At 33.6% G+C, this 17,344-nt stretch overlaps 1 protein-coding gene across 1 annotated transcript in view; it reads left to right on the plus strand.

Annotated features, from left to right (window-relative positions):
* The window catches only part of LOC110028904, a 45,670-nt gene extending 31,864 nt beyond the window's left edge, over window positions 1-13,806 (plus strand). The window contains 1 exon segment of the mRNA XM_020730951.1: window positions 12,136-13,806. Coding sequence (XP_020586610.1) covers window positions 12,136-13,440 — 1,305 coding nt within the window. The 3' untranslated portion in view covers window positions 13,441-13,806.
* The last annotated feature ends 3,538 nt before the right edge of the window (window positions 13,807-17,344 follow it).

Genomic DNA, 17,344 nt, shown 5'->3' on the forward strand with positions numbered 1-17,344 from the left:
TGTTGCTGAGATGAGAATGATTAGGTGGATGAGTGGCTTTACACTTAGAGACAAAATGCGGAATGAATATATTCGTGATAGGGTTGGTGTAGCTCCTGTGACAAACAAAATTAGAGAAAGTCGTCTTAGATGGTTTGGTCACATTAAACGTTGACCATCTGATGATCCGATTAGGAGAGCAGATGTTTTAGATTTGACTTGTGTTAAGAAAGACAGAGGTAGAACTAGGAAGACTTGGGCTTATTGTATTAAAAATGATCTTAATTTATTAGAACTAAATGAAAATATGACACTAAATAGGACACAATGGAGAAAAATGATTCATGCAACCGACCCCACGTAGTGGGATTAAGGTTTTGTTGTTGTTGTACCTATTTACTCGGGTCGATCTCGATTAGCTCGCACACGTCACCAACTTTTCTTTCCAAGCCAAAAATCTCTATATTGTGGTCCTGATTCAATCTGACATAGCATTAAACACAAACGTGTGTGTGTGTGCTGCTCGCTATGACTCTTTGGTTGGCAGCGTTGCGTAAGTCCCTTGGGGTCACGGGTTCGATTCCACCTACATGCGGGATGAAATGCTTAAACACATGAGGTTGGTTAGAGGCTTATATAATAGCCATCGACCAATAATATATATATCTAGGGCTTCCAATGATGATTTTTGTCGCAAGAAGATCTCGCACCGTTGACCCTCACTCCGACGTCTGCATCTGCGTTTACTTCGACGTTCGCACTCTCTGTCGCGGCTCGCTTCGCGATATCTCCACTGCTCGCGTTGTCGTTTTTCTTTGTTGCTATCGTTCCTCTGCCCGACGTCGTCATTTTCCACTTTCGCTCGCAGCTGTCGTTTGTGATCGATTCTTCTGTTTTGGCGCTGCTCCTGCTTCTGTGCCGGACAACTCCTCTGCCTTTCAGCAACCTCGCTGCAGTTTAATGTCGACAACCTCTGATGGCGTTTCCTTCTTCTTTGGTTGAACCGAGCAAAGTCTCCTTTGCCCGTGTGGTGGGTAACCCTTAGGAGGAGTCTGCAGTGGTATTCCCCTCAAGTTATAAAGAATGTCGTGAGGGTAGGGTACAAATGATTGTTCTTTTATTGATTGTTCTTTTATTAAGAAGAGAATTAGGAAAGGAGGAAAAAAACTATTTTTTCTCTGAATCAGAAATTTCTACCATGACGGAAAAATTCAAGTTTGCTCTTATTGACAAATTTTAGTGGGGACACCTTCCTATGGATGTTATTAGAAAGATTGTTGATAATCTTAAGCTAGTAGACAAGTGAAAAGTAGGACTCATGGATGAGAGACATGTGTTAATTCAACTAACAGTGACTGAAGACTGCACCATAATTTTCTTCAAGAAATATCTTAATATCGAAGACAAATCAATGAAGTTACTCAAGTGCTCTCCTAATTTTGACCCAAAGCATGAAACTATCACAATACCAGTATAATTTAGTTTACCTGATCTCAAGCTGCATTTTTTTCACCACCAGGTTCTCTACTCTATAGGGGCCATTTTTAGGAATCCTTTGAAATTAGATCGGCCTGCTTTCAATCTAACCAGACCATCAGTAACTAGAATACTTGTTTAAAGTGATATTAATTTATCTGATATTACTGAAGTCTGACTGGGCACAACCCATAATGGTTCTTGGCAACAAATCGTCATGGAACACAAACCCCCATATTGTATTCATTATAAGATGTTTGATCATATCCTAGCTAAATGCCACAAGCTTCATCCTATTTTGAAATTTAAGGTTCAAGTGAATAAGGAGGGGTCTAACCCCACTGCTGTGGACAGGGGTCTAACCCCAGTCTAACCCCACTGCTGTGGACATTTTAGTTTCACCTGAGGAGGATACTACCAGACAAGAGGTGTTTGCTGACCCTGAGGACCCCCCCTTGACACTGCTGTTACTATTACTACGAGTGATGCGATGCTGTCACCTACAAACTCCATAGAAAATAATACTGATGGACTATTACATATAAATGATAGTGTTCAGACTGATAATCAGGAGAGTCTCGCAGCTCCACTTCTTCAAGAAGTATCCGGTGTAGAGGCAACTCATGCTTCACATATTCTAGATATTATTGTGGGTACTACTGTTGGTATTCCTTCTGCTTCAGATCTGCCCCATCAGGTTGATTCTTTGGAGGAATGACATGTTTACACTTCCAGGAGGGAGAAGAAGAATGGAGATCTACTAGAGCTCAGGAGTTTTATGGATGATACTTTGGTTATTACGTGTAATGGTCAGTACCTTACCAATCTGCTAAGCTAGACCCCTACTGAGAACTAGAGTCAGAGGCAAGACTAAATTAGGATGACCCACACTTTTTCAGCTCCCGGGTGGTTTTTGGATTTTTGATTTCTATATGTACCAATCTTTTACATTTTTTTGTGTGTGTTGTACCGTGTGGGTTGGGTGTTTAGGCCCACCCATACAAACCTATCTATATCTTTTTTTTTTTAATATATCAGCCCTTGGGCGCGCGCGCGCGCGCTCACACACACACACACACATATATATATATATATATATATGATTAATTTACTTTATAAACTTTCAGTTAAACCTTTCTTCTTCTACTTTCTGGCTTTGGTTGCTTCGTTCTACCCAAAGCAGTGCACACATCTCCTTCCTTTTCTTCTGCAAGCAAAGTTCTGCCTTTGGTCGCGACTTCCTCTGAATGCGAAGGCGACACGACTTTTCCCTTCTCCTTTGAGCTCCTTCACTTACCGATAAGTCGCTCGACTCTTCTTCTTCTTCTTCGGTTTCCTTGGCTAGGGCATGACAGAGATTCTCTATCTCGACCTCTCTGCTCTTCTTCTTGCTCGCTCGTCTGTTTCAAATGAGGGGAAGTGCGAAAGAATTGGTGTTATGATTCCTATGCGGGTGTGCAACTCCTCTAACCGTCGACACTCTTTATATTTATTTATTTATTTGTTTATTTATTATTATTATTATTATTATTATTATTTAATTTCAATTATTACAATCTTCCCTCATCAAAATTTTGCCCTTAAAATTTGAAAAGTTATTATGAAAGTGAGCATACCTCAAATGAAAACATGTGGATGTCTTTCTTGCATTTTAGAGACTTTCTTTCAGGTAGCATCCTTCTTCGACTCGTGCTTGCCATGCACTTCTTTCCTTACAAGGCTTCATATGGAGCCATCTCAAGGCTAGCCTGGTAATTGTTATTATAAGCAAACTCTATTAAAGGTATATATGATTCTCATCATTTACTAAAATCAAGGACACATAATCTTAATAGATCCTCCAAAGTCTGAATAGTCCTTTTTGATTGATCATGTCTGAGGGTGAAATGCTGTACTGAAAGTCAGTCATGTTCCCAAAGCTTCCCGAATCTTCTTCCACAATATGAAAGTAAAAATGCTATCTTTTTTTGGAGACAATAGGCTTTGACACTCCATGCAACCTTTCAATTTTATCCACATATAATTTGGCTAATCTCTCCATTGGATTTGTCTATCTTATGGACAATAAATGAGCAGACTTAGTCAATCTGTCGATGATTACCTATATAACATTATGACCCTGACGTGATCTACACAGCCTAATCACAAAATCCATCGCAATCTCCCATGTCCACTTCGAATCGGTAAAGGCTGAAACTGATCTCCAGGAATCTGGTGCTCTGCCTTTACCAGCTAACATGAATGACAAAAACACAAATTTTGCCACACTTCTCTTCAATTATGGTCACCATAATGATTCTTTGACCTTGGTACATTTTATTACTCTTTGGATAAATAATATAGCGAGATAAATGTGTTTCCTCCAAAATTTTCTTCAGATGAACATAAACCCTACCTATATTTCTTAATAAACCATCCTCATCTAACACATATCTCTCCAAACCACTTGTCTTACCTTGTTCTAGGATTTTCTTAATGCTGCTATCTTTGGCTAAAAAATATTCAATTCTGCCCACTGATGTATAGTTGAACCATACCATCATCATCATAATCAATTATAGATTAATGATTTATTTAAAAATTGCATTTTAATGTTAAAAGATTATATTAAATTTGATAAAAATTAACTTGCAATAAATATTTCATTTATGATTTGCATTTTAAACGTTTGAAAGATTTTTCACAAATGAGAGACAAATAATTGAAATATTGAAAGTATATTTAAATGATTTTAAATGGATATGAAATGATAAGTAAATGCTTAAATCACTTAGTATTTACATCTTTAGTAGCTGTAGGATGTTATTGTACCCGTGCCCAAAAAAGAAAATGGAAATGATAAAAGTATACTTTTGGGTGCTAAATTTTGAGGTCACGTAGGGATACAACTTTTTGAGGATATCTTTGGGTATGATGATGATCATGATATGATTTTTTAAAAGAAAAGCAAATGTTAGAAAGACAAATACTTAAATTGAAACATGAAAGATTAATTTAGGATGAAGGTTTACAGTTTATTTAATTAATGAATTACATTTCTTTTGAACGTTCGTACATAGCATTTGCATATTAATTTAATGCATAATAAGATTGTCATTGCTCTCTAAACAAAAAACTTACTATTGAAATTAAGTATTTATATCAGGTAAAACTCAGTTTGATGTACCTGACATGAGGGATTTGATATACTGAGGACTGTTGATTCTAGGTAGTTGATTGTTTTTTATGGTTTTTGTTTCTTGTACTATTTATTTCCGTATGCTAATATGTTGTTGGTTGGATTGCGATATTATTTTACTTTTAGAGTATGTTGTTGTTTTGGTTGGATTTGATTACTGTTTAGTGTATTTTATGAATTTTAATGACTTATTTTTTTAAGTTACGATGGTTTATTGTAAAATTTAAAATAAATGTTAATATTGTCTGATCGTAGTTTCTGATTTGGTTAATTCTAAGCTATCAGACCAGATCGTGAAAAAATGGTATCAGAGAAATTTTGTGTGAATACTAATAAAATAGAGTCATTAGGTTAATTGAATTAATTGATAGACAATATAAATGTAGGGTTAAATTATTGATAATTCTATTCTTTGATATGTTATTTCAGAAATAAGGATAAAAAAGAGGAAGTTGTGCGAATACTGATAAAAAAGAGTCATTAAGTTGATTGAATTAATTGATAGACAATCGAAATGAATTATTAGATTGTGTCTAATTATACTTTTTGATATGTTATTTCAAAAATATGGATAATCTAGAGGAAGTTAGATAGAGTAACATTATGACTAATACATCTCTGAATATCTCTGTGAATATAAATGCTTTTGCTGAGATGATGGCTGCAGTGACTCAGATAATCATGAACTCTGTCTCATACCAGTTTTTGTTGGGGAGACTAGATGGATGAATATTTGAAATTGTTTTAGAATATGATACCTCTCATTTATGGAGGAAGTCCAGTGGATGCCGAGAATTGGTTGATGAGAGTGCAGAAGGTTATAGATAGATCGTCTTGTCCCCAGAGATGAAGAGGTGATGGATTGGTGGAGATGAAGCTAAAGCTTGGCGAAAAGGATTTTGATGCACAATTGATTGTGTTACCCTTGATAAAATTTGAGATAATTTTAGTCATGGATTGGTTATCCAAAAACATTGTCATAATTAATTGCAATAAAAGATTGTCAAATAAATGTATATAGGGAAGCAAAATTCAAATTTTTTGGTGATAGAGGGTTAGCTTGGATGATAACTACATATTTAAAGGCATTTAAATTATTAAACAGTGGAAGTTAGGGTGTTTGGCTCACGTGAATGATATTACCGAGTGAAGTCATTGAATAATATTTCGGTTGTGAAGGACTATCCAAAATGTTTGTTGATTATTCACCAGGACTATCACCAATGAGGGAAATAAATTTTATTATTGAGCTATTGCTAGGTTCTAAGCTAGTATCCAAGGCATCATATGGAATGACACTAAAAGAATTGTAGGAGTTGAAAAGTCAATTGCAAGAATTGCTTGATAAGGGGTTCACTAGGTCCACCTCACCTTTGGGAGCTCCAATGTTATTTGTGAAGAAGAAGGATGAGAGCTTCAAAATATGCATTGACTATAGAGAGTTGAATAAGCTCAAGGTTAAAGTAAATAGTTACCGTCGCCGAGTGATAATTTGATTGAAAAATGAGAAGGAGATTTTGTATTTTCAAAGATTGATATAAGATCAGACTATCGTCAGCTGAGGATTAAAGAGAAAGGTATAATAAAGAGCTTTCATGACCAGATATGAGCATTATGAAGTTGTGATGATGTTATTTGGATCGAGTAATACTCCAATAATTTTTATGGATTGATGAATAGAGTTTTTAAGCGGTTTTTGGATACAATTATGATTGTATTCATAGATGATATACTTGTGTATTCGAGGCATGAAGCTGGCCATATAGATCTTCTGCATGTTGTTCTGCAAGTTTTGAAGAACTAACTGTTTGTCAAATTTTCGAAGTGCGCATTTTGTCTAATAAGTTTGGTTCTTCTTGTGCATATTATCAATGGAGATGACATATATGTGTGGATTTGAATAAGATCAAAGCGATTGCATATTGGCCAAGGCCTACTGTTGTTGAGGTTAGAAGTTTTTTCCAATTAGCTGGTTTTTACAGGCGATTTGTTGAGAAGTTTTCATAGATTGTTATGCCATTATCCATACTGAATTAGAAGGAAGTGAAGTTTGAATGATTAGATCTTTGTGAGGAGGCATTTTAGAAACTGAAAACTTTGTTTAATGTCTGCTCTAGTATTGACTATTCCTTCAGGTTCATATATGTCTCAGGTTTTTAGTGATGCTTCATTAAAACGATTGGATTATGTGCTTATGTAACATAGAGGGATAATTGTCTATGCTTTAGGGAAATTGAAGAATCATGAAATGAATTATTCTACCCATGATTTGGAGCTAGCTGCAATTGTATCTGTACTCAAGATTTGAGGGTGCTACTTATCTGGAGTCAGATGTGAGGTATTTACTAATCACCAAATTTTAAAAGTATATCTTTACTCATAGCTGAATTTGAGATAGAGAAGATGATTGAAATTCATTAAATACTATGACTTGGACATATCCAGTGCACCCGGGGATGACAAATGTGGTGTCAGATGCACTGAGTAGGAAAACTTAAGGCAATTTAAACTGTTCAGTCACTTGACAGGAGCGATTATTGAAGGATGGAGAGGCTGAAGCTATTTGTGATTAGTTACAGTGATGATAGTATGGTTCAGTTGATTCAGTTGTTAGTGCAGTCCATTTAACGGGCAGATGGAAGATTCATTGACTATGAATATCATTGTTCAAAAAATTTTATAACAGGTCAAGATTGCAAATTTGGAAAAATATATGTTAGACATAGGTGGACTGTTGAAATATAAAGACATGATTTATTTTCTAGATGTTGATAATTTGAGAAGAGAAAAACACACTTATCTCACTATACTATTCACCCATAGAATAATAAAATATACCGGGAGTTTAAGTAAACATTTTGGTAGCCATGGTTGAAGAGCGGCAAAATTTGTGACCAAGTGTCTCGCATATTAGCTAGTGAAGGCAGAACATCAACTTCCATGAGGTCAGCTACCATATTTATCTATTGCAGAGTGGAAGTGAGAGGAGATTACTATGGACTTTGTGATTGGATTGCCTAGGTCACGACATGGCCGTGATGCTATTTGGGTAATTTTTGACAGATTGATGAAGTTTGCCCATTTTTTATCCATCAGACAAACATATCCTGCTGAGAAATTAGCCAAATTATATAGGGATAAAATCGTAAGGTTATCTAGAGTGCCAAAGTTTATTGTTTTAGCCAGAGATGCAAATTTAATTCTTAAATGTGGAAATAGATTTAAGAGGCTTTGGGCACAAGATTTAAGATTGACTTTTAATAGATTTAAGAGCCGCACACACATCCAACACGAAGGAGAGGCTTTGCGTGCAAGTGCGCTCTCATACGGAAAAAAACATCACGTTTGTGAACAGTGAAGGAACCTAACCAAACAGTGGATTAATGTGTGTTAGGGTTTAAGTTTTTAAGTAGTATAAACTAAATTAATTAATTATGTTATGGTAGAAGTTTTTGGTGGGAAGAAATATTGATCTAAGCAAATTTTAATAAGGTAAGAATTTGAACGTTTTAGTTATATAAGATGTTTTGTTTGATTAATTAAGATGTTTTTGATCAGATATTAATATGATGAATTTAAATCAATTATTAACGGTGCAATGAGTGTTAATTAAAGAATAAGAAAAGGGAATTCAAGGGAGAGAATGGTATTCAAGGGTCCAGGTGAGTAATTGCTTTCTTATTAGTATTAAATTAATGATTTATTTAAAAGTTGCATTTTGAATGTCGAATGTTTAAAATGTCTCACAAATGGGAGATAAATAATTGAAATAGTGTAAGTACATTTAAATGGTTTTAAATTGATATGAAATGATCGGTACATATTTAAGTTCATTAAGATTTACCTCTTTATGGTACTAGTTATGGGACATTATTGTACCAATGCACAAAAAAGAAATTGAGGTGAAAAGGATAAAGGTGTATCCTAGTTTCAAAACTTTAAGGGTACCTAGGGTACAAACCTTTGAGGGTACCTACGAGTACAACTTTTTGAGGATGACTTCGTGTATGATGATAATCCTGATATAATTTCTTAAAAGAAAGACGAAGGTTAAAAAGATAAATATTTAAATTAAAACATGAATGATTAATTTAAAATGAAAGTTTACAGTATAATTAATTAATGAATTACATTTCTTTTGAACATTCATGCATAACATTTATATATTAATCTAATGTATAATAAGATTGTAATTACTCATTATGTGGAAAATGTACTGTTGAAATTAATTGTTTCTTTCAGGTGGAACTTTGGTTGATATATCTGATATGAGAGATTTGATTTACGGGAAAATAACTGTTGATTATAGATGGTAGGTTGTTTGCTATGACTTAGCTTTCTTTACTATTTATTTACGAGAATGTTGGATTGTTCTTGGTTGGGTTGCAAAACTGTTTTACTTTCAGGTTATGATTTTGCTTTGGTTGGATTTGCTTATTGTTTAGTGTACCTTGAGGTTTTTAGTGTCTCTTTTTATTATTAAAAATTATGATGATTTATTATATAATTTAGAAGAAAGGTTAATATCATTCTACCGCAGTTTTGAGTTGGTTAATTTTAAACTATCAAGTCGGGCTGTGACATTTGGCTTGAAGAGTTAGTTGTCAGCATGTACAAAAAAAAAAGTTTAATTTATTTTGAGACCACAAATTATGAATTACAAATGAAATATTAGAGCGAAGACTAAATAATAACCTTTAACCAGCATATTTGTAGGTTTAGCTACTATATTAACTGCAACTTTTTTTCCCAAGTAAATGTAACAAAGATTATGGGAGGAAAAAATGCTTATGCAAGGAATAGTTTTGATCAGATGCCTTCTGTTGAGACACTTCCGTTGAAGGCACAGAGCGGTTAAATGTTATGACCGTAAATAACTATCAGGAGAAGAGGATAAATCGTCACCCCTAATTTTAGAGCTTATTAAGGTACTTGGGAGCATTATCCATTAAATCAGAAACATATGATTATGTGGGTGGATAGTGGATGGGAAAACTAGATGAAGAAAGGAAACACGGGCAATCAAATGAAGAATGAGAGTTGATTTTGCAAACTGAGATCATTTTCTGTCAATTGATATGCTAAATCATATTCATTACATTCAAAGAAATTTTGTGAGGATTTGTGGAGCATGAAATTAATGTTATTATCTAATTATAGCTATTACCCAAATGATTGATCTATTAAATATGACGATTTTGTAAAACTTGTTTGCAAATTGCAGGCAACCAAAGAGCTCCAACTAGAACTAACTTCCCTGCAGAACCTGTTAATGAAACTTGTACTTTTTATATTTAATATAACCCAAGATTGATTCCAAGCAATACAATTTGGCTTCAATTTCTATTAGAAGTTTCATATTTGATTATAACTCTACTATGAAGTTGAGCTATTTTTGAGTTTGAGTAATATTATTAGGCCTAATTACTATTTTTTTTCCTCAAAATACATGGACCTTTCTTCTGAATGGGAGCTTAAGTGTTTGCTTGATTGCCACTAGTTGGAATTTAGTTCTTGCTCTTTAAATTCTCTTTCAAAGAGGTTAAGTGAGTTTCAATGTTAAGCACCATGTAGTGACCTACAAGTTGGTTTTTTTTTTTGTTTCCTTTTCATTGCTAGTCATATTATATTAATGGGATACGTCAACAAGCCTTTATCCCACTTAGTGGGGTTGGCTACATGAATTCTTTTTCTTCATTGAGTCCGATTGATATTATATTGGATGATGGGTTATAATATTGCTTGTCATAAGGATAAAGTAATGCAAAATAATGTGAGGGTGGGTAAAAAATGACACTCAGTGCAGCCCAAACAATTACAAGAACTCACTTTGCTGGAAGTGTGTCTCCACAAACAAATAGATAATCATTGTAACTCACTCCATTTCAACTAACCTTTAAAACAGATTCAAATACTTGCAAATATATATAGTAATACAAAGTTTCCCAAAGTGGTACTGCTTTTAGAGATCATTTCATCAAATTAATATTAAAATATGCTGTGTTGCTTGAATCTATGTCGGAAAGCAAAGAGGATACATACGAGTTTAACATAATAGGACTGATAAGTTCAAGATTAATGTGCTGGAAAATAAAATAATTTGAGTGCTTCGAATTCAACCTGTTATTCTAATTGGAATTAATCTGAGGTTGGGAAGTTGAATTAGTGTAGCAGTGAGTTTGTCAAAGACATACTGACTTGTAGTTTGAAAGATTATATACTGAACTATAATTAACATACCAAATTTTATTATTAGGAAGGTTGAATGGGAAGGAGAGAATAGAAAACATATCCTTTTGTAGTTGGTATGCGGCTGATTATGTGTTCTTGCTCAAGATTTTAACTTTGATACATATGATATGGGGTTTGAACTCGTGATTATAGGTGAAGATTCAATTTTGTAAGTTTATGTTGGTATATGAAATGTTAAACTATTAATTAAGCACAAATCAAGTTCTAGATTGTTTTGGTATTAACAATTCCTCCTTGGAGTAAAAAGGTGCAAGAAGTTTAGGTGGAAGTTCGTCCTGGTGTCTTGAGTTGTCATGCCAGTGATGGTGCAAAGTTTGTTTTCGTAAGAAATTTTCACCTCTTCTGCCTTTAAACTGGACAATGATTAATACTCGTCAACTAAAATCAAGCGATATGAAATGGCCATGAATGGCTGAACCAGATTTGGTTGGTTTCTTGCCACTGGCCCAGAGTTCCATTTTCACCTAGAAATTCTATTATTTACTGATCGTACCTTTTTTTGTAATCCTTTGTAATAATGATTTTCCAATAGCCTCATAAGTTAACACTGGCATTAGTAATGTGAAAAACAAACCCAAAACTATAGTACTACTTATTGCATTTCATTTTCATCCTTTGATTCATGAGTGATTCACTTGTTTATTTGTTTCTCTTACATTTCCTTTTTTCTTTATTTGAACACAATATTATTCCGCGTACTCACATTAGTCAGATTAGTAATCAACTGTTGTTTGCATCCATTTAATACAGCAATGGATTTAAATTTACGACCATTGCAATTTTGTCCTGTTGTTTATATAGTCCATTTGATACTGCATTCTACGTTACCTTGGTTAGCTTTGTTGCTAGGATGAGTCATAGTTCGGCTATAACACCTTACAACAGATGTTCATGCATATCACTGTACTTATCTCAGTATTAAACCTAGGCTTGAAAAAGTAAATAGTACTCAATGACATGAGATGCTATTTTACAGCATTATTTCATCCTTTCATTCAATCCCAACTCAAGCTTGTGTCAACTGATAATTGTTGAGAGGCATTCAGTTTTAGTGCCAGTGTATCAAAGTAAATTTTTTTTAAAAAATTGTAAACTTGGATAAGGGGCAGCAACGTCTTATCCTTCCTCTAAGAGAAATTTTTTTTTATTTATTCATCATTTTTTATGATGTATAGGCATGATAAAGCTAATTTAGTTGTGTTTGTGCTTCGCGTACTGGCTGAAAGCTGTTTAATTTTCTAATCTTGCAGTCTGCGAAAAGATTCCTGGTGCTTGTAGTGGCCATGGGCCTATTGCTCATTCTTTTGCAGCCTCCAATCCCTTTATCTTGGTCATTTAGGTCAGAGTTAATTAAAGCAGCACGCCAATCCTCTGATGACTACTCCATATATGGTTTTGTGGCTTTTAGGCCTGCGTGGCCTTCCTGGCTACTAATAGCAACGATATTACTAACATTAGCAGCAGTCACAAACGTCATTCCCATCAAATACATTGTTGAATTGAGAGCATTTTATGCTGTTGGAGTTGGGATAACGCTCGGCATCTACGTGTGCGCGGAGTACTTCTTTCAAGCTGTGATCTTGTATCCTTTACTTGTCGCCACCATCATCTGTGCTTCCGTTTTCATAGTTTTCACCCACTTTCCATCCGCATCAAGCACGAGGATCTTACCTTGGGTGTTTGCTCTCATGGTGGCTCTCTTACCTGTATCATACCTAATGGAAGGCCATCTCAGAGCGAAGAACTCTATTGACGATAATGAACCAGACAAGTTTAGCACATCGTTGGCAATCGAAGGGGCAAGGATGTCTCTTTTGGGTCTTTATGCCATGTTATTTATGCTGATATCATTGGAAATTAAGTTTGAAATGGCAACCCTAATGAGAGAGAAGGCTGTTGAAAGAGGAGTTGCTCACAACACCGCTTTTCAGCCCAAATTGAGGCTCTTGCAACAACGCAGGGCATCTGCTTCGCCTGCTTTCACGATCAAGAGGCTGGCAGCTGAGGCTTCATGGATGCCTGCTGTTGGTAATGTTTCAACTCTTCTCTGCTTCATCATCTGCCTCGTTATCAACATGAGCCTCACTGGTGGTTCGAACCGTGCAATATTCCTCTTGGCTCCTATTCTGCTACTTCTCAACCAGGATTCAGATATTCTAGCCGGTTTTGGAGACAGGCAGCGATATTTCCCGGTGACATTGGCGATTTCGGTGTTCTTGCTTTTGAATGCTGTTTTCAGGATTTGGGAGGAAGTTTGGCATGGAAATACTGGATGGGGACTTGAGATTGGAGGACCTGGATGGTTCTTCGCGGTTAAAAATGCTGCTCTTCTTGTTCTTACTTTACCCAACCACATTCTCTTCAACCGCTTCATGTGGGACTATATTAAACAGACCGACTCGACGTTGCTTCTGACGATGCCGCTTAATTTACCACCAATGATTATAACTGACATACTTACGGTGAGGATTTTAGGATTTCTTGGTGTTATTTATTCTCTAGGCCAATATCTCTTATCAAGGAGGATAAGAATGGCGGGAATGAAGTATATTTGAAGCAGGCTTAGCCTTCATCAAGTCCAATTTTGGAGTTCTCTGGTCTGCATTGTCTGAAGAATGAAATTTTGTGAAGGTATACGTTTTAGTTAAAATTATGAAAGAGAAGAATGGTCTGGTTTTCAATCTTTGTTGTTTGTAGAAGCCATATTTTTCCTAAACAATTGAAGTTATAAGAGAAGATTTTATTTTTTATATTTTTGAAGCAGAGATGAAAAAAAAAACTGTCCGAGTTGATGAGGGGTATATGCCATATACTGTTTTTTCTTCTGTTTAGGGTCTATTTATTTTGGTTTAAGTCTTGTAAGCAGTTGAAATCAAATTTTGCTTTTGATTGGATTTAATGTTTGGAGTCAGTTTGTGGTAGCTATAGTTTTTTTTTTGTAGATGTGATTGTAATATTATTGTTGAAAAAGGTAATATTTTTGAAAGTAGTTGTGATTATTATAAATGTATAACCTTCTTATGACTATCACATTTTTAGAAGATCTTGTTATTAAAATACTGTTTCATTCCATAAAAAATTTTTAAAAACAGTAAGAAAAACAGAGTCAAATGGCAAGTGACTATTATACGAGTATTCAGTCACCCTTAATATGCATAACAATTTGAGTACCACATTCTTAAGGTTGAGTGCGCCAGAGGGGATTCGAACCCCTGACCTGAGGGGTCTTATACTGTGGATGCCAACTGTGGATGCCAACCATGGATGCCAACCAACAGGCTAGGGTACGCGGCACTGGGTCTAAAAATTTAAGTGATATGAAAGTTGTTTCAGACAAAAAACTCTATTTATTATTATTGTTGTTGTTGTTGATGATGTTGCTGTTATTGTTTTTGAAAATTTTATAGTTAATTCACTTTTTTTTCGTTGAAATTCTAAACAAATAAATATTTGAAGAATCACTTCTAAGAGTGATGTTCAAATAAAATATGCCGGCAATGATTGCAGGATATGTTGGATGATGGATAGCAGGTGGAAATTTTTTTTAGGGGTATTTACTTGCAAACAACGCAATTATATGTTTACATTTCTTGCAACCAACGCAATTATATGTTTATATATATATATATATATAAAAAAATATTGCTATTTAAAATTTCTTTTGAAGTGAAATTAGCTTTTTCGAATATTGGTTTATAATATCAGTGATACAAATATAAATATCAAATTTTAGGTGTTAGATATATAAATACATAAGAATTGTGTGATATATATGTAGGATTGTAAATGAGCTGAGCATGAGCGAGCTCAGGTTTGGTTCGTGTTTCGCTTGTTTGAAATTGATCCTGTTTGAGATAGCAGTGTGCTCATATTTGGCTCGAAATTTGACTCGTTTAAAATAATTAAAAAATAAATATAAATTGTTGGATTCGAACATGCACAATTTCCTTGTAATGATATGAGCATAATCATATCATCGCACAAGCTGCAATAATTTGAACTTAGATAGAATTGTATATAATATATTATATAAATAATAAATCTAATGTTCTTATTTTTAGCTAAAACAAGCCGAACACGATCGATTAAAAGGTTGTTCATATTCAGATAGTTTATTATTCGAGCTTAAAAAATTTGTTCGTGTCCGACTCGTTTATTCAACAAACGATCCGAACACGAGCTGTTCTTGAACAACGAGCCCTTTTGATTGCCCTATATACATACATTTTCACATTCGTTTTTTTTCAGGCAGGCAAACATTCCAATCTAGTATTTTAGGAATTTTCACTTTATTATCAACAAATATGCTTATCATAATCATGGTTTGCTATTTGGATGGCATTTTATATCACCCTTTTGGCTATAAAAAAGAAGAGGTGGGTAACAAGTCAAGTTTGGTGATCTTTTGACTCTTTTGCAAGCAACACTATTATTTTGTGGTATGCCACTTTCATACGCCAATGTTTATCAATATTAAATGAGAATATCTAAGCAGAACGAGAGAAATACTACTTGTTAATATTCGGTCAAATTTTAAGGTGGTGCACTTGTAATTTTTAATTTGAGTAGGGGGTTATTTAAAAAAAAAGTTAAGTAGCAGAATTATCTTTCATGCTCGTGTTTACTTGATCTGGCAGGCTGATTCAGAACCCAAGAGTATAATTGTAATGGCAGCTAAATGTTTATTGCGAGGTTGGTTCAATTACATCGACCTTATTGGTTGAGTCTTCTTTTGTTTTTGAAACTATCAATATGGCCGTGGTGATCTGATGTTTTTTTTCATGGAAGAAGGTTATTGGAGACGGTCTAAATGTTGTAGAGAGATCATCTACACTAGAAGGTGCCTAAGACTCAAATGAGTTAGTTAATATGATTGCTCGATATTACATGCATCGCTCGATGCCAGAGCCTGATGATATGATGTTGTTGTTGCATGTGGAAGCCTGATGAATAATGATTTAGGTGATGAGTTTTTCATTAGATTGGATTGGGTGATGATACACAATTAAGTTTTTGTAGATAAATTGACATTTAGTTGGCTTATACAATATGTGAATGAGATTTCACATGATTATAGGCAATTGAAGTAGAATCAAATTATAGAGGATGTGTTGACTATAGGAGTTTATATTGAGAGTAGGAAAAAAAGGATAAATTCATATGAAATTTACATTCTAGTCTTAATATATTGGAACAACTTACAAATAATGCAGGAAATTCAAAGAGAATTTAATACATGTTGCAGACAAAGCTACAACATAGCCAAAATCAATTATAAATATGCTTGCAAGAGATTTTGCAAGAGCTTCAAAAAGGCGAAAAAAATGCAATGAATGTCAAAGTAATTGATAAACATTAGGTTTGACCTATATTGTTGCATTAAAGTCAGAACTAATTGGAAGTCAACATACTATTTTATTTGTGAGTTGAGCTATTTTGATGGAACGAATATGAAATTCTTTTAACTTCCGTCATTGTTAACATTTTAGAAATTCGATAAAGACAAATCACCCACTAATATGTGTGATGATAAAATCATACACAACTTGTTGATCTGCATAAATAATAACATCAAACGTGGCACTTGATAACACGTAATGAATGTTAACTCTGTGCATGATATAACATGCAAGTCAAAGGTATATACATTGCCACATTAAAACAATTAAATTTTGACATTTTGTTAAGTGCATATTTGTTTCGTGACAAACTAAAATTATTGAAATAATTAATATGAAAATAATGTCCAATTAAATAGTTAAAATACATAAGTTAATGCAATTTGTAACAATGTAATAAATATGAAAACAAATAACATATTTGTTGGCTCAAAAGTTAACAAAATATCATTAGATGACAATTTGATTTCATAATTTGAGGGTTCAATTTTTTATAAAATAGAAAATTTTTAAATCTTTAATGTGTTGTTTAGTTTAAATGAATTGAAATAGGGAAAAAAATGAATAGAAAATGAGAATTATAATATTATAACATTGAAATTAGTTTTTATTTATTTATTCGATTAATCACAAATAAAACAAAAAAAATATTTTTATTTAGTTGATGAGAAAAAAGTGTTTTTTTTTATTTTGTTAGGTGAAAATATGAGCTATAATAATAATTCAATAGCTTTTTATTTTTCTTTAGGGCCAATAAAAATCATATTAATACAAAAAAATGCAGCTAATATTTCCTTAAAAATGTCTAATTTCTTATAATTTTATTGAAATCAAATATTTATATGAATTGCATCCTTAGTGGAGGATTAACAAAACTATTAACAGTGATAAGAATTAATACATAATATTAATATATCACAATTTAAACTTTGACTATAAGAAAATTTTAAATACATATCACACAATTCTTATGTAATTATATATCTAATGACTAAAGTTTGATATTCATATTTACAAGGCTTTAATTTTATTTATACATGAAAATATGTATTTTACTTTA

This window comes from Phalaenopsis equestris, unplaced genomic scaffold (assembly GCF_001263595.1).
Source record: "Phalaenopsis equestris unplaced genomic scaffold, ASM126359v1 Scaffold000539, whole genome shotgun sequence".
Classification (NCBI taxonomy): domain Eukaryota; kingdom Viridiplantae; phylum Streptophyta; class Magnoliopsida; order Asparagales; family Orchidaceae; genus Phalaenopsis; species Phalaenopsis equestris.